We start from the raw sequence: 18,237 nt of genomic DNA, 5'->3' as shown, positions 1-18,237 counted from the left end.
AATAGTACTTTAAAGTTTGCAAAGTGTTTTATAAAGCGCTTTACTCTTACAACTTGTTCTATTATTATCCTCCTCATTTTACAGATGAGGAAACAGAGGCAGACAGATATTAGAGTTATTCATTCTATATTGTGGAGTATCTGCAAAAGTGATATAAATTTTTTTCAGCTGTGCTTCATACCAGAGAAGAACTCTGAAATATTATGTTACTATTAAAAGATAAAATATGTTGAGATATAATACTATACATATATTTTAGGCATTTTTTAGTTTCTAAGCTTCTTTTGTGTCATCTGCTGGCCTTTGCGTTTTATCTGCAGCTTCTGCAAAACTCTCCCAAATTCCCATTTCTTTTGCCAGCCTTCCATATTTTGAAACCGTGATGTGGAAAGTCATGATATGGAAGGGATAATTATAAATGACTTGTCTGACATCACACAGCTAGCAAGTTTCTGGAACTGAAACTTGTCTTCCTGACTCCATATCCAATGTTCTCCATGGCTTTACTTCTAAAATTAGAGAGTATGGCTTCAAAGTATAATTTTTAAGAATATAAGTTGCAGAGAAGGTATAAACCTCTACTGATAAAGTGAGCTTTTTTTTTCCACTTGGAAGTTCCCTATATCATGAAATCACAGGTACATTCTTCATTTCTTACAATGCACAACATTTTAATGCCAGAAAACCCCACATATTACAAATGTTTGTTTTGTGATAAATTAACTAGCATGTATTATAAAAGAAGTTAGTTTCTACCAATAGCCATGATCATGGAATGTGAAGAATTCTTATATCTCTTTGTTGCTTTATCTTACTTGCCCAAAAAGGAAGGGAGCTTGTGGCCATTCCATTGCAATTCAGATACTTCCATGTTTAAACTCTGATATTCCTTTGTTTAATCATAATCATTGCACCGTCTCTTTGTCTTGCATTTCCTGACCCTGTTCTTTGTTGTCTTTATGACTTTGGCCATCCTCAATCTCTCTGATCTCTCCCAGGCCATTATCCTCCTACAATAACTATATTCTCTTCCTTTCCCCATCTTGATTCCTTGGTGAGCCAATTCATCTCTTCACTGTCTTCTCTCAAGAACTTCGAAGCCCCTTTTTTTTTCCTATTTCTGATTTTGTCCTGCCAAGCCTCAGACCTTGAATTACTTCTACTACCTTTGCTCCTACTTATGCCGCTAAATAAAGCTGAAAAATCACGAAACTGAGATGAGTGGAAGCATTACAAATTTATGTTACACAATCTCAAATGGGTCCTTACTGTGGCAAGGCAATCCTAATCAATTCAGAACCTAGTTACCACAACATTTTTCCCCCAAACCTTTCCAATCCTCTTCAAGTCCCCCATGGTTCCTCTTCCTCCCTATCTTGTCAGCTCAGAATTTTGCTCATTTTTTACTGAAAAAAATGAGAACTTTCCCTTTTCCCTCCTCACTTGGCACCACTCAGATGCTTTCTGCAACTATCTTGCACCAGAAGAGGCAAACTCTTCTATATACATAAATGATGACATTCCATCCCATTCACTCCAGCAGATTGCACTCTCTGTTATGCCCCCCTTAATTCATTAATATTGTTTCTCTCTTTCTACTGACTACTTCTCTACAAACATATTCACGTTTCTTCTATCCTCAAAAAACTGATTCATCCATAAAAGGTAGCTATTTTATATCCTTTCACCTTTCCATGGCTAATCACCTTGGAAAGACCATCTAAAATTGATGTGTCCACTTTCTTTCTTTTCACTGTTTTCTTAAGTCTGGAGTCTGGTTTCTAAACTCATTATTCAGCTGAAAACCCCTCTTTCCAGTTACCACTGATCTCTTAACTGCCAAATATAAGGGACTTTTCTTAATCATTATTCTTCTTGACCTCTTTGCAGCCTTGGACAATTGTCAATCACCCTCTTCTTGATAACTTCACTCTAGGTTTTGGTGATGTTATTCTCTCTTGGTTCTCCTTCCTGACTGTCCCTTTTTAGTTTCCTTTGCTAAATTCTCATTCAGATTGTGCTTTAAAACTCTGTCCTGGGTCCTCCTTTTTTCTTCCTCTATACTATTTTGCATAATGATCTCATCAATTCCCATGAATTCAATTATATCTTTGTGTATATAATTCTGAAATCTATTTGTCTAGCCCTAATCTCTCTCCTGAACCATTTACAACTGCTTATTATACATCTTCAACTGAATTCCTTTAGAATCTTAAACCCCTTGTCCAAAATTGAACTCATTATCTTTCTCCCTCAATCCTTTATGTCTTCCTATCTTTATTACTGTCGAGGGTACCATGATCTTCCCAGTTACTCAGGTTTAAAATTTAGTTGTCATCTTTGACTCCTTACTTTCAATCCCCACATTCAATCATTTGCCAAGTCTTTGCATTTCTACCTTTCTAATATCCATCCAATATGCCCCCTTCTTTCCTCTGATACTGCCCTCACCATGTTATAGACCCTATCACTTCATATTTGGACTATTACAATAATCTCATTGGTCTCGTCCCATTCCCATTCATCTTCCACTCATTTGTCAAATTAATCTTTCTAAAGCACAGGTTTGATAGTATTTTCTTTCTATTCAATAAATCTCAGTGCTTCCTTATTGCCCTCAGGGTCAAATATAAAATCCTATGGGGGAAAAAAGAGGGATAGAGGCTGGTTCTAACCATTGAGTGGGAAGAGCCCCACACCTTACCCAACTCTGCCAAATTACACAGGGCCAACAGATCCACCCTCACAAGTGGTTCACTTTCTGGAAAGTCACATAGGATCTTGACCAGCAAGGAGATCACTCCAGCCTTGACTAATTCCTCCTGAAGTTCCTCTGGAAGACACAATTATAAAATAAAGATTTGTAAAAAAAAAGTTATTCATATTTGGATCAGAAATCCATATTCTGCTAAAACTTTCCTTCTTCCTTCCCCAAGATTCTGATGACAATTGCTCATCATATATTTATTAAGCATTTGCTATGTTCAAAGCAGTATTCTAGGTGCTAATTTTTAGAGGAAAAAGGAGTTAGAATTAGAAAAAGTTAAACAGTCCCTAGTCCCAAGGAGCACTTATGAATGTTATCTATGAAATCCATAGTGAGCCTATAGTCAAAATAGATTGACTCTCTCTCTCCCTCCCTCCCTCTCTCTCTCTCTCTCTCTCTCTCTCTCTCTCTCTCTCTCTCTCTCTCTCTCTCTCTCTCTCTCTCCAACAATCTATCCATAATAATTCTTTTTTCCTGTTTTTTTATTAAATGGGAAAAATTTTTCCCTGTTCCTTAAAACCAACATCTCTGTTCCTGAATACCTTTGATACTTTTCCAGGAAAGGGAAAGGAAAATAATAGGATAGGGATGGGCAAAGATAATAAAGACAACCTGTATATTACTTGTTTGATTTCTTCAGGAATCATCTTCATAACATAAAAGGTGATGGTTTTTGTACATCGGGTAGACCACATAGCACATCATAATGCTAATTAATCAATAAGCATCAGTGACTATGTGCCAGCACTGGGGATGTAAAACCTAAAGCAAAACAGTCCCTGTTTTCACTGAGCTTATATTCTAATGGGGAAGAGAGCATATCTTATCAGTTATACATAAACCATACACAAATCAAATATAAAATAACCTTGGGCTGAAGTTACTCAAAATTGGTAGTGGGGGGTGGGAAGATGGACCATGTAAAATGTGGTCCTTGAGCTGATTCTAATGTCTGTAAAATGGCATCATGGAGGGTCAGTCTTTAAGGAGAAAAAGACGTAGTGTTCAAATAAGTAGTATTAAGGAAAACCCAGAATGAAACAGCAATATCCTTACTTAACATATTTTAAGGACTCAGTATAACACTTTTTCCTGGAAGGCATGTGTCTCTTATTTTAAAAAAAAGACATCCTGTTGAATATTAGCTAGACAAGAATTTCAAGTTAGACTCTGATCTGTGGATCAATTGCCACAGGCAGAAGTAAGTCTGCTGATTGTGTATTGATTTAATGAATTCATCCCTAGCCTGAATGGTTGTCTTTTCTGAATTGATCCTACCAGAGATGTTCACAGTGGAGAAATTCTAGCTGCTTAAGAGTGATAGAATCTTAGAGGCCAGAGGGATCTTAAAAATTTGTTGATCTGAGAGTATCAGAGCCATATTTTTTGGCCTGAGAAAGGGAAGACTTGGTGTGGGGAGTTGTAGTGGGTTTGGAATATAGCATGATGGATCTAATCAAGTCTTTGAGAGGCCAATTCAAAATTGAAGAAAAATTGGATTTGTTCTGATTGGCTCCAGAGAAGAACTAGGGGCCAGAGGAAAATTTTAGGCTCAATTACAAGGGGGAAAATGCCCAAAAGAATGAGAATGAGCCCAAAATAGAATGATCTGTCTTGGGAGCTCTTCAAATAGAGGCTGGATGCCCATTTGTCAGGGATATTAGAGAGAGTTCTTGTTCAGGAAAGTATACAATTAGATAATCACTGAGATCCCTTCTAATTGTGAAATTCTGTGATAATGTAATAGCTTAAACATTGTGGTAAAACAAAAACTCCTTTGCCTATGAAGCTCTGTCCTCAAACTCTAAAGTATTTTGTGGTTTCCCTGTTTGAGGTTACTTGACAATATCAGTATGCCAAGTTTATTTTTGTGTTTTGATTTTTTTTTTCAATTTTTGAATGTTTTCCCCTTTATATAGTCTCCTCCATTTTTTTTTTAAAAAGAAAAATAGCAAACAAGATCTTTGTAACAAATATGCATAGTCAAGGAGAACATATTTCCATATTGGCCATATACATTCAATAATGTGTTTCTCTTTCTGCATATTTTGCATAATGTCTGTCTGAGACAGGTAACATTCTTCATTGTTAGTCCTCTGAAATCATGGTGGATCACTGCATAGTTCAGAGTTCTTAAGACTTAAAAAATTGTTCATTTTTAATAATGTTATAAAAATTCTCTTCTGCTTCTGCTCACTTCACTTTGCAATTAGTTCATACAATGCTTTCCAGGTTTCTTTGAAACTGCTTCTCTCATAACTTCTTACCATGTAAAAGTATTCCATCATATTCATGTACCATAACTTGTTTAAGACCCTTCATTTGACAGGCACCTTCCCTCCTCCCCCATTTGGCATGTAGTTCTTTACTAATATAAGAACTGGTATATTTTTGTACATATGGATCTTTTTCTTGTTTCTTTGATAAGGGGGTATCTGGTGTTTCAGGTCTAGTCTTGGTATTGCTGGGTCATAGAATATGCATATAAAGTAAATTTTTTTTCTCCTGAGGCAATTGGTGTTAAGTAACTAATCCAGGGTTACACAGCTAAGAAATCTTAAAGTATCTGAGACCAAATTTGAACTCAGGTCCTCCTGAATTCAGATCTATCCACTCCTCCACCTAGCTGCCCCTAGAGTAACTTTTGATATCTAGATCTATACTTTCCAGAACTGGTTCAGAGCTCTACCCATAGTGGGTCAATGAGCCAGTATGTTTAATTTAAGAGACATAAACAGGTATACAGATAGTCTCTTTTATAACCAACTTCATTTGGCTAGAATCTTTTGCCCGTAACCTTGAGCCCACTCTTATTTTGATACCAATGTTATTCAAGAACAAAAAGCTCCTTAGCTGTTTTTCTGGGATATGGAACTCCCATATTCTGAATTTCCTGCAAGTGCACGGGGATCTGGTCCTCAAGGACAGCTACTCTGCATTTATCATCTGATGCACAAATGCAGCCCATTTTGCTCAATAGTTCTATTTTTATCCGAAGTCAGAGGGCAGTTTCTTACTGCCAGCCACCCTTCTGTTGCCAATGAGAAAAAGCTCTTTGTAAATATCAAACACTGTATAAATATGAAGAAATGCTCACAAATAGCTCTTCCTTCCAAAGGACCAGCTGCTAGAAGGTAGGCCAGGTTTGAGAAAGCAAAGTTAGGTCAGTGATTTGGATGCAAGAGACCACATTCCCCAAGTGACCTGAGGCTATTGTTCTCCTTCCAGTCTGACATCCGTCTGGCTGCTGTCAAATGCCACCTGTCAGGGGCTGAGCTCACTCCCAAGTGGCAGACAGCTCTCTGTGGCACTGGAGACTGAGGCCCAGCAGCAGCTTAAAGGAAAGGAGGTTTCCCTTGCCAAGGTTTGTACTTACTGTTTCCATAGCAGATGCGCCCAATGGCCCTCCCAGAGTGGAGCAGCAGATCTTGGTCAGAGCTTTCCAGATGAGGCAGCAGAGCAGACACCAGGCCAGCATCAATGCAGGGCTGCTTTAACTCCTCTGCAGACACAAGAAAAAACTGCATTAAGGATAATGCATGGGAAATAAAGGAGCTGCTTATAAAAGGGATTGACTAGAGCGGGCCTTATAAACTTGGTAGTTTTATGGACTGTGAAGAAGGGAAGGTAGAGCTCAGGAACTCAGGATAAAAAAAAAAACACTGAGTAAGGGGAACCTAAGTAATATTTAAACATGAAATCTTGTTAAAAATGCATGCTATGAGAAGGGTGGAAGAGAAAAAAGAAGAGAGAGAGACAGAGAGACAGAGGAAGAAGACACACACAGATGAGAGAGAGAGAGGGGGGGGGGGAGGGAGGGAGGGAGAGAGGAAGAGAGAGAGAGAGGGAGGGAGGGAGGGAGGGAGGGAGAGAGAGAGAGGGAGGGAGAGAGAGAAAGAGAGATGAAGGAAGCCTAGAGCTGGGATTTGGACTGTGTGATAAAGGAAAATATGTGGAGAAATTATACCTTTGACTATTCAAAAGGGAATGGAGTTGCTTTCAATAGTGGTGTGTGTATTGTAGGTCTGCATACTGGTTCTGGTTATTTTTCATTATGTCACTATTAATTATCTTGACGGACTGCCCAATGTCACAAATAGCTCCAAATCTCCCAGCAGCCATTCCCCTTCCCACAAAGTGTGGGTAAAGATGATCAATCACTTTGGTTTGTTGTACACCCTGAGGAACCATTCTGTCCAGAATCTCCTGATACCCCAAATATCTATTCTGGTGAGCAGGTGTTAGTTGCTAGGAAGTATTGGACAGGGGACAGAAAATTTGATGAGGTCATTTGATTTGAGTTGGGGAGGAGAATGAGGAGGTGCCCATAGAAAGAGGAAAAAGGGAATTTCTATGATTCCATGAAAAATAAATGGCTTGAATATATATTGAAAGATAGATGACTCCCATTGAGAACACTGGCAATGTTTCTAGGAGGCTAAGCTATGAAGTGGTATCGAATGGTATCCTGGTGGCCACAGGCTGGGTTCTATTCCTGGGAAATGATGAAGAGGACGGGATATCTGGAGCGCCTGGTAATACTTATCTGGCAGTTCTTAGAGGGAAACCTCATACAGGGTAAGGAAAGCAGCTAGAAACTTTGGGGAGAATCTAGAAAATGGTGATAGATAAGAAAACTTCTCTTTGCTCATGATTTTACTTCTTCCTTCACTGACCATTATCTGTCATGAGATGGTCCTTGGTTATACATTTTGCCACCCCCCCTTTTTTCTGCTAATGGCAGAACCCATTACTGAGCCAGCTGAGCCAGGCCTTATGGAGTCCTGAAAGGCTGAATATCAGAAACCCTCCTTTGAGCTATTCTCCTACTCACTAGTTCAGCCACATCTTTCAATTCCTTCTCTATTCATACTCTATTCTTTTGTCTTTTCCTGAACATTTCTCAGATTTTTGCGACTTTCATGTCATTTTTATGTCTTTCTCCCTCTGCCCAGAATTCCTGAGTTCTATCACTGCCTTGGAAAAGCATAGCTAATTCTCAGTCCATCTCAAACGTTAGCCTCTGTGAAGTGTTTCTGGATTTGGTCCTTTCCCCTGCCTCTTCCCTATTCTAGAAGTGATCCCTTTTTCCTCTGAATTCCTGTGGTAGTTTGCTCAAATTTCTCTAATGGCTCTCTAGATAATAACAGCATTTTTATATACTTTAATTATAAAATATTTTACATGTTATTTCATTTCATTCTCACAGCAAACATGTGAAGTAGATACTATTATTGTTATTATCCTCATTTTAAAGATCAGGAAATTGAGGTTAAGATAAGTTAAGTGGTACCCAAAGTTAAGTGTCTGAGGCAGGATTCAAAGAAAGATCTTTCTAACACTAAGCCCTGTGCTCCATCTATCCCCCTACCTAGGAGCTTCACTACATTCTACCTTGTGTTCTAATTATTCCTTTACTGATTTTATCTTCCCTGCTAGGCTGTTTGTTATATTTAATGACTTAGATTCGGTCAATAAGCATTTATTAAGTACTATAGACAGTTCGGAGTACAAATAAAAAAGAGAATGTGACCTTGCCTTTATATTCTTCTGATACTGAAAGGATTTTTTAAGCCATTTTTAGCCATCCTAAATTAATATTTCCATTAGCCACTTAGTTCTATGTTTCTAGTAAGGGAACCCCTGCTTTTGATCTGTTCACAGTCACTCTGGTAGGTAGTCTTTCTCCACTCAGAAAACTAGACTCCATTGTCTCATTAATTGGGTTCACAAGAAGGAAGATCTTGTGACATTGTGAGATGGGCTCAGGCCCTTCTCATCCTATGGGGGCACTTACCATTCTTAGCCAGTTCTGCCAGGACTTGTGCAGCAGGCACTGCGCATCGTGGATGACTTGTCAGAATCTGACCCAATGTCGTGAAAATCCCACTAGCTTGGAGAAGGTTCCCTGAGAGTTGTTCTGCAAGAAGCAAAGATGGTTAATGATTACTGACTTTCCAGGTGTAAGAGACCTCAGAAGCCATTTACCTTCCTTTTTACAGATGAAGAAACTGAATCCCAAAGTTTATGTCTTACCCAAGATAATATTACTAGATAGCAGAATTGAAAACAGAACCTCGATATTTGGACTTATAGCACAGTGTTCTTTCCAGTGTACAATACAACCTTGTTGTTTTGGTCCATCATCACTCCAGTGTACAATACAACCTTGTTGTTTTGGTCCATCATCACTCAGGTTTCTGACAACTATTGGAATAAGGTTGGGAAGAGAACGGAAACATTTATCCAGTTCCTATTATGTGTCAGGCACTGTGCTAAACACTTAACAAATATCATCTTACTTGATCTTCACAGTAATTTTGTGAAGAAGGTGCTGTTATTATATCCACATTTTACAGTTGAGGAAACCTTTGCTCAGGGTTTCACACCTAGGAAGTTGCCCAAGAGTGGATTTGAGCTGGTCTTTCTGACTCCAGTTCTAGCACCTTGTCCAAGGAGGTTTTGAGTGGGAAGACTTTACATAAACTTAAACTTCCCCTCCTAGAAGTGTCTCTTAGATTTTCCTTCAGGTGGCCTGAGTCAAGGTTTTGCTGCTGAATATATTGGGAATAACTTTCAAATCAGAAAAAAAAAATCAAAACAAAACAAATAATAAAAGAAATCTCTCATTGACTTTGAAGACTGCCTCCCTGGGGAGCTGTTACTTAAAAACCAGGTGTCAGAATAAGGCATCCACAGGTCAGTTTAATGGGAGTTACATTTGTAACCTAAAAATAGACAAAGACTTTTTTATCCTTTGCTTTGTTAATTGTGACAACAAAGCAACAGCCATAATTAGTTTTGCATTGGTAGACATGTAATAGTGCAGCAATCAGCTAGCGGAGATGATTATAGGATTCACCTCTGCTGGTATCAACAGATTTGCTTTGTTGGTACAAAATATAGAGTGATTTTCCTGTTCAGTTTCATGACATCCCCATAATTAGAATATGTTATCTTGACTTTTCAGCTTCCCTAGTGTGTTGTGCAAAGGTCAGATAAAGAATGGTAGACCCTATTAGTGGAGGTCGGGTTGATAATGGCAAACACTGTTTCAAAAAGAATAATCAACATTGGAAATCTTGGGATGCAATCTTTTTCTGCTTCTTCCTGAAGGTAAAAGTGTCCTTCCCATGTGGAGTTGGGGGAAAGTATAGGAACAGTGGAATGTAAGCTCTTTGAAGGCAAACATTGTTTCTTTTTCCCACTTTGGAACTCTATTACATGGCTTTTTTTTTTTTTTTTGCATTGAACCTGTGATTCTTTTTAGTGAGGACTAAATATAGACTGATAACTGCTTGGCAATTTATGGTCTTAGAGAGATCAAGGGATACGAAGAAGTGACTTGGCCAGCAATAGTATGAATTAGAGGTGGGACTTCTGACACAGAGACTGCCTTACTAGCTATACTAACAGCAGGCTGTATTTCATAGGAAGACCACGTTGCTGTTGAGTTGTTTCAGTTGTGTCCCATTTTTGGTGACCCATTTGGGTTTTCTTGGTAATGCTACAGGAATGGTCCATCAGTTCTTTCTCCAGCTCATTTTACAGATGAGAAAATGAGGCAAACAGGGTTAAGTGAATTTCCCAGAGTCACATAACTAGTTACATATCTGAGGCTGGATTTGAACTCAAGAAGATGAGTTGTTTTGATTCCAAGCCCAGGGCTCCATCCACTGGGCCACCTAGCATTTAGATAAATACTTGGATTAAACTAGGGATTTCTGTGTCATAGACAAGGACCGCACAGCATAGCCCAGGTAAGTGATAGAACCTCAAATGAGGTGGTAATTGACAAGATAATGGATGTCCTTTGGAGAAAGGAAGCAGAGACTCTGGGATACTATGTACCACTGAAGAGAAAACTTCCTTATGGAAGGGAAGAGAGGGTTTTCACTGATTTTTTTACTTTCTATTTTAATTAATTGGCATTCTTGCTAACTAGTGGCAAGTTCTTTTGTGTCTTTGTTGCTGAAGGATTACAAGTGGCATCCCTGTTGGTAATTTGACACCCTCTAATGACAGCATCCCGGGACAAAGTTCCATTTTTTTGTCCTGATTATGGTCTTAACTGGGAGACTGTAGCAGCAGGAACCAAAGCTGAGACAAACACTATGCAAAAGAGAGAAATACATCTGACTTCTTGACTTTGCCCCTTCTATAATGGGATATTTTACAAAGATGAGCATTTAGGACACCTTGAGGTGATTCAGTTGAATGAGGCTTCCTTGCCCAGTTACACATCTTGATCCATCAGCCAAACATCAAAGCACCTTTGTAGCCCCCTTAGTGACTGCTTCATATTCAAGTAAAGAAAAAGTGATATCAACAATTTTGAGTCTTTAGTCTCCTGAGCCAACAGAGTCTGGAGGAAATGTTACAGAATTTTTCAGTGAAAAGCTTGAATAGGAGGATATTGCTCCAAACACATAATCTTACATTTGTATGATGGTATTAATTAATTACGTAGAAGGGATTCACGGGGCAGCTAAGTGGTGCAATAGATGAGCAGTCAGGTGGACCTGAGTTCAAATTTGACCTCAGACACTTAATATTTCCTAGCTGTGTGACCTGGACAAGTCACTTAACTCCGATTGCCTCAGCCAAAAAAAAAATGCACATCAATGTCACGTCTCACATTATGATTACAAATGTTTTATGTATATCATCTCATTCTGACAGCAATTTTGTGAAGTAGCCATTGCAGGTATCATATGGGGAAACTGAGACTCAGAATAGTTATATATCTTGCCCAAGAGCAAATAGCTTGTGGTCTGGCAAAGCTAAAACTTGAACCTGGGTCTTCTTAGTCTAAAAGTCTTCTTTAGTCTAGACTAAAACTGTCTCAGTGAATTAAAAACTTCTTGAAACAGCACCTTAAATTTCCTTTGTATCCCAATGACATTTGAAAAGGGCTAGACAAACAGTGGATAGGTACTTGTAAATCTGTGTTGAGTTAAATGATTGAAATATTTATTAAGTGCTGCCCATGTGCCAAGCACATTGTTAAATGAAGTACAAATAGTAAAGGTAGTTCCTAACCTTAAGGAGTGTACATTCTAAAAAAGGGGAGACCATTCAGAAGGGGAATGGGGATCAGGAAAGCACATTGTTTTGGAAAGACACAAGGATGAAATAGGGTCAAGGGGGAGTTGCCTGAAATGCCTTTTATAGCAGTAATAGTAGTATTGGATAGAAGATTGACATACAAGCCTTCAGTTCTTTTGTAATTCAATAGGAATACAGATGAAATTTCTTCCATTACTCATGCTTGGAACAGTCTTTTCCCTCTACTGATCTAAATATTGCCTTGTCAACACTTCTACTCCTGACGCAGAATTGGAAGCTTGGAGGATTCATGTGCACTCTTAGAGCTTGGCTAATCAATCACCTGGCTCCCTTTGGCTGTGTAACTACCTTCACAGCTGTAGCCCATAAGGCCTTACGCCTTCAGGGTTGGACCTGATTTCAGGATGACTTGGAAAGCTTTTCAGCTGAACTTTCAGGAGAACTCTCAGCTAGGCGCTTCAGAGAAGGGATGATAAAATTCAGGAAAATGGTGTCACTAGTTATCCATGTCCATTTTCAGGTATTAGGGCATCTCAGTTCTTCGAGATTTTATAGTAAACTGCAATTTTCTTTTCTTTTCTTTTTTTTTTTTTTTTTCTTTTTTCGCTGAGGCAATTGGTGTTAAGTGACTTGTCCACAGTCACACAGCCAGGAAGTGTTAAGTGACTGAGACTAGATTTGAACTCAGGTCCTCCTGACTTTAGGGCTGGTGCTCTATCCACTACACCACCTAACTGCCTTGTAAGCTGTAGTTTTCTAATGAGAATGCCTAGCATATATGCAAGATTCATAGATTACTTGCTTTGCTTCATTCAATGGGGGAATCTCTCTCTTCTTGTCTGACTGTTTTTTATGTACCCTACTGGGATTGCCCTTGGCTTTTAGTTCAGGACTAAATTGTTTGTGACCTAGTCTATGTGGATTGTTAGGGAAAAGAGGGGTGCTCTTGTGTTAGTCAAGCAATCAGCTGTTTAGTGATCTGTGAGGAGGATTTAAAATCTTGTCCGAAAACCAATCAGACATTTTGCTTTTACTTGAGTATAGGTAGGAGCAGAAGCAGCAGAGTGCAAACAAGAGCTGATTTTGAGTGTCTTGACCTCTACTTTCCTTTGATACCAACTGACCAGAGGCAAATCACTTAACTTCTTAGTGCTCAAAATGCTTAATTAAGCACAGTGTCTAGCAGTGTCTAGTAGGCACTTAATAAATGCTTGTTTTCTCCCTCTCATTCCTCCCTAGCAATTCTCAAAGACACTATAGCAGTGGAATGGTTTCCAGTCAGAATTGGTAGAAAGAGTTTCCACCTGCTCAAAAAAGAAAGGAAGGAAAGGAAGGAAGAAAGAAAGGAAGAAGGAAAGAAAGGAAGGAGGAAAGAAAGGAAGAAAAACTGAAAATAGAAAAAGTAAACTAGTTGACTATGACCCTCCTGCAAGGTCCATCTTGTGTGACGGATAGAGTGTTGTATTTGAAATCAGAATGACGTAGGGTCAGTCTCAACCCTATGGCCACATACCCTTTTAGTATCTGTTTATTTGAAAAATAAATCATAGGGCCAATTATATTACTCAATGAATCTTGTTTGCCTCAGTTTCCTTATCTGTAAAATGAGCCCGAAATGGAAATGGAAAACTACTCCAATATCTCTGCCAAAAAACCCCAAGAGGAAGAGTTAGATGTGACTAAAATGAATGAATAACAACAATAAAGTAAGGCACACAATAGTACTTAATTTATAGGGACTGCTCTGAGGTACAAATACATGTAAAGTACTTTGAAGCCATCAGTTAGTCAACAAAAATTTATTAAGCCTTTCTGTGTGCCAGACACTGTGCTCAACCTGGGAATATAAAGAGAGTTAAAAAAAGAATAGTCCTAGACCTCAAGCATCTTAATGAGGAGCTAATATCTAAATAATGAGATGCAGACAAGATTTATACAAAGCACACAGAGAATAATCTGAGAGGGGGAAGGAACTACCAGTTAGGGGGGCTGGGAAAGACCTGCAAAAGGTGAGATTTAATCCATATTTTTAAGGAAGATGGGGAAACTAAGAGGTGGAAGGAAAAGAGAATATATTCTGGACAAAGAGTGGGACATCTATAGCAAGGATATGGTATTGGGTAATGGAATGTCATGTTCAAAGAACAGAGACTAGGCCATTGTAGTTGGATAGCTGAGTACATGAAGTAAATAGGAATGGACTGAGGCAGGAAGAGCTTTAAATGCTGAACAGAGCAGTTTAGATCTGATACTGAAGATAATAAAGATGTCCTGTGATTATTGAGTTAAATGGACAGTAACATAGTCCCGCCTATACTTAAGAAAAATTAGCATGACAGTTAGTAGAAGATGAATTGGAGTGGACAGAGACAGGTTAAAGGAAGACTAAGAGATCTATAGAAGATGACTGTAACAGTCTACACAAGAGAAGAGGTGATGACGACTTGAATCCCTTACAATGTGTGTTTATGGCAGGAAGGAGATGTATATAAGAGATATTACGAAGATAGAAATCACAATATTTGGCAGTATATTGGATATTTGAAATGAATGTAAAGAATTCAAAAATGACTTTAAGATTGTAGGCATGGGTGACTGGAAGAATGGTAATATCCTCCATAGTATAAGAAAAACTGTGAGGAAGAGAGTATTTTGAAGGAAAGATAATGAGTTCTGTTATAGACATGTTGAGCTTCACATACTTGAGGCAGTTGATGACTTGTGACTAATTCAGGAAAGAGATGGGTTGAGTATTGATGTCTGGGAATCATCTGTATAGAGATTATTGTTGAACTCATGGGAGCTGATGAGACTTTTAAGTGGGATAGTACAGAAATAAAAGAGAAGAGGGCTTAGGAGAGAAGCTTGGGGCCACTTACAGTTAGTGGGATGAAGCAGCCACAAAGGAAACAGAAGTAGTAATCAGACAAGTAGAAGAACCTAGAGAGAGCAGTGTTATGAAGACCTAGAGAGAAGACAGTATATGGGAGTAGAAAATAAGTGACCAACAAAAGTGTTAAAATAGAAGAAAACTGAGAAAAACTTTAGCTTGCACAATTAAGATGTGTTTGGAAGCCAGATTGAAGACTATTGAAGTGAATTATGGTGAGGAAGAAGTAGAGGCATGGATCAGTTATTAATAACCAAATAATAACAACAATAATAAATATTACTAATATTTTCTCTGTGAAACCTTCCTTCACCATTGAATGTCTGTTTTGGAGTAGAAGACTGCAATTCAAATATAGCCTCAATGGGTCTCAGTTTCCTAATCCCTGAAATGAATTTAGAACATATTCTTCTGGTTTAAATCTACTATATGGTTCTGTCATTTAAGATACTTCAACCTCTCATTATATTTCTTTCCTTTAAACGTCTGCTGTACTTCGTTGCCTATAATAATCATTTGGCCCTTGTCATATAGTGTACCTTGCTACTTCCCTTAGATTTTTGTCTTGCATTAAACCTTTTATCATGTAAATGTTATATTCTCCTTATTTCCATTGTAAGCTCCCAGAGGAAGAAGTGTTTTATACCTCTTTTTATCCTTCTGTATTTAGCTCAGTATCTTGAAAATCAAAGAATTTCAATATTTCATTTTTGAATTTAAATTTTGATATTCAATATTAAAACAAAAGATATTTATCAAAGGATTTAATGGGAGCAGTATTCCTTGTGAAAATAAAGCAGCACCGTCCTTGGACCGATGAGGTGGAACAAATTTGACCAGGCCTTAGAATCTAGCTTTAGGCATGTCAGGCTTCTCTCTAAAGAAAAATGCAACAGCCATCCCTTCTCTGCTGTGTGATGAGCTCGTTGAATTTTCTTTAATATACTGCTCTTTCCTGACCTTAGAGTTAATATTGCATTTTGAGCATCATTGATATTTAATGCTGGCAGAAAGCTGAGATAATTTATTTCATAGCAGTTTTTCTACCATTTTGCAATTGAAGAAACTAAACACTTAAGATCAGCTTGGGTTTTCTGACTTCTAATCTTTGAGTTTTCTTGACCATATATATATATATATAATTTTTGAGGCATATTCAAATATTCAGACTTCCTAGTCTTTTATTAGCTATCTTATATGATCTTAAAAATATGCTCTCTGACCATTTATATGAACTAGAGCTTGAATAAACCTTAAAAATCATTGAATCCAACCCACTAGAATCCAACTGAGGTCCAAGGCATATGGGACAGCTAGGTGGTGGAATGGATAGAGCCTGGAATGAGGAAGACCTGAATTCAAATATGACCTCAGACATTTATTAGCTGTGTGGCAACCTGAGCAAGTTACTTGACTCTGCTTGCCTCAGTTTCCTCATCTGTAAAATGAGCTGGAGAAGGAAATGACAAACCACCCTAGTAGAATGCCAAGAAAGCCCCAGTTGGAATCATGAAGAGTCAGACAAAAATCAAGGAATTGAATAACAACCAGGACATAAATGATCTGTCCAAGATCTTGCAGCTAGGTGATAGAAGACCTAGTTCTGTAACAGAGGTCCCAATACCCCATCCAGGGCTTTTCCTTTGGTCAGTGGTGTAGCCAATAGGAACTCAGGAAAAGCTGAGTTCAAATGCAGCCTCAGATACATACCAGCTATGTTTCCTCAAGTTTTAAGAGCCTCAACTATAAAATGGGGATAATAATAGCACCCATTTCCCTGGGGCTATTTAAAGCATAAAATGAATTACAAAAATGAGCCCTTTGTAAACCTCACAGTATTATATAATTGCATAACCTTCTTATTTGTATAATTATTTTCTGCCACATTATGCTGCCTGCTATGAAAGATTCATTTGCTATACTTTCCACATATGGAATGACTAAGTAAAAATCTAGGTAGAGCAGGGAGTTTCGTGACCTCCCTAAGTAGCTTATGATTGTGAAACTGTGCTAGACCAAAACTGTGCAAGACCAAACACAGAGAAAGGAGGAATGAGGAACACTTTCTAAGACTGTCTCCAATGAACCAGGGATTTGAGAAGTACTGCTTGTAGAGACACATGAAAAGGAATTTTGAAAATGCCTCAAAAGCTATTAGCCTGCATGTCCACATTGAGAAGTATAAATGAAATGTGGCAGGGAGAGAAAGTTTGGAAAATATGATTAGTGGTTTTATTTAAAGGGCCTGTCAGACACTTCAGGGTTTCACAAAGAAATTCTGGTACAACCTTCAAGTAGAGGGCGATTTCTATGGCAACCGGTTCCTGCCCCTTGTTTTGAAAGAGAAGAAGATGCAACTATCACCTCACAGAACTGACAGGTAAAATAGCCCACTGTTTCCACTGATAAAACACTGGCAGAGTTGCAATTAGCACCAAATAATTAGTCCTCAGACAAGACCTTTTTCTACACGCTCTTCAAAGACATCTGGGTATCTATGTTTTCTCTAATTGGAACCAGGAATTCTAGTCTAGGATCTCCTACTGACTCACGGGGTAACTCTAGGCAAGACACGTAGCTTCTCAGGGTCTCAGTTTTTTCATGTGTAAAATGAAAATTCTAAGCTCTCTAAGGTCCTTCCAATTCTGACATTCTGTGGATTTATGATTCTCTTTCCACATTAGGGAGAAGTTTCAGGGACAGAACATCAGAAGAATAATATGGACAGATCTGTTCAATCTTTGGAAATGGAATCTTTGCTGATTACCTTTGTATGCAATGATGAAAAATAAATATTTATTATTTATATCATTTTATATGATATAATATAATATAATGGTGGCATTTATATGGAACTTTAGGGTTTGAAAAGCACTTTACAAATATTATCTCATTTTATCCTCACCATCACCCCGAGAGAAGTAGGTGCTCTTATTGGTGCCAGTATTTTTTTGGAGGTGGGCTACTTTCTTGGGGCCATATTACATACTATCCCAATTGATGGGTTGTGAGGAAGGGGACATTATTACTGCTTCGATATCTTACAAGCATTGCCTATATTATTTTTATTCTTTAATTACTCTATGAACATAGAGAATATATCCCATTTAACATAGTAACTCTAATATACTTCTTGTCTATGTCCCTTTCAAGTTCCTTTTACTTTTTTCAGTATAGTAAGTGATTCAGTGGCCCTTGCCTTTTTTTCTTAGACAATATCTATTAATATCACATCTCTTTCTCAAAATTTAAGAAAATGGTTTACTTCTAAAAGATATCTTCAATGCCATGAATATCAGTAAATAATGTAGCTCAAGAGCTCCCATTTCAGAATTAATTGAGCACCAGAGCCAAAGCTATTATCTTTTTATAGTGGTCTCTTCTATTATCTCTTTATAATAGTCTCTTTACTACAACCCATCATACTCTCAAAATTATGTTTCTATGTGCTTTTACATTCTACATTTCCTTTTCAATAACTCAAGGATTTTTCTAATAATCCTTTAAAAAG

General features: G+C 38.0%; 1 protein-coding gene across 1 annotated transcript in view; it reads right to left on the bottom strand.

Annotated features, from left to right (window-relative positions):
* LOC141558851 (rap1 GTPase-GDP dissociation stimulator 1-like) overlaps positions 1 to 18,237 on the bottom strand; it is a 71,854-nt gene that overhangs the window by 19,412 nt on the left and 34,205 nt on the right. The window contains exons 5-7 of the mRNA XM_074296652.1: positions 8,565 to 8,687; positions 6,144 to 6,269; positions 2,705 to 2,833 (exon numbers count right to left, since the gene is read on the bottom strand). Coding sequence (XP_074152753.1) covers positions 2,705 to 2,833; positions 6,144 to 6,269; positions 8,565 to 8,687 — 378 coding nt within the window. The remainder of the gene's footprint in view (positions 1 to 2,704; positions 2,834 to 6,143; positions 6,270 to 8,564; positions 8,688 to 18,237) is intronic.

This window comes from Sminthopsis crassicaudata, chromosome 2 (assembly GCF_048593235.1).
Source record: "Sminthopsis crassicaudata isolate SCR6 chromosome 2, ASM4859323v1, whole genome shotgun sequence".
Classification (NCBI taxonomy): domain Eukaryota; kingdom Metazoa; phylum Chordata; class Mammalia; order Dasyuromorphia; family Dasyuridae; genus Sminthopsis; species Sminthopsis crassicaudata.
This window is presented reverse-complemented; position numbering and strand designations above follow the sequence as displayed.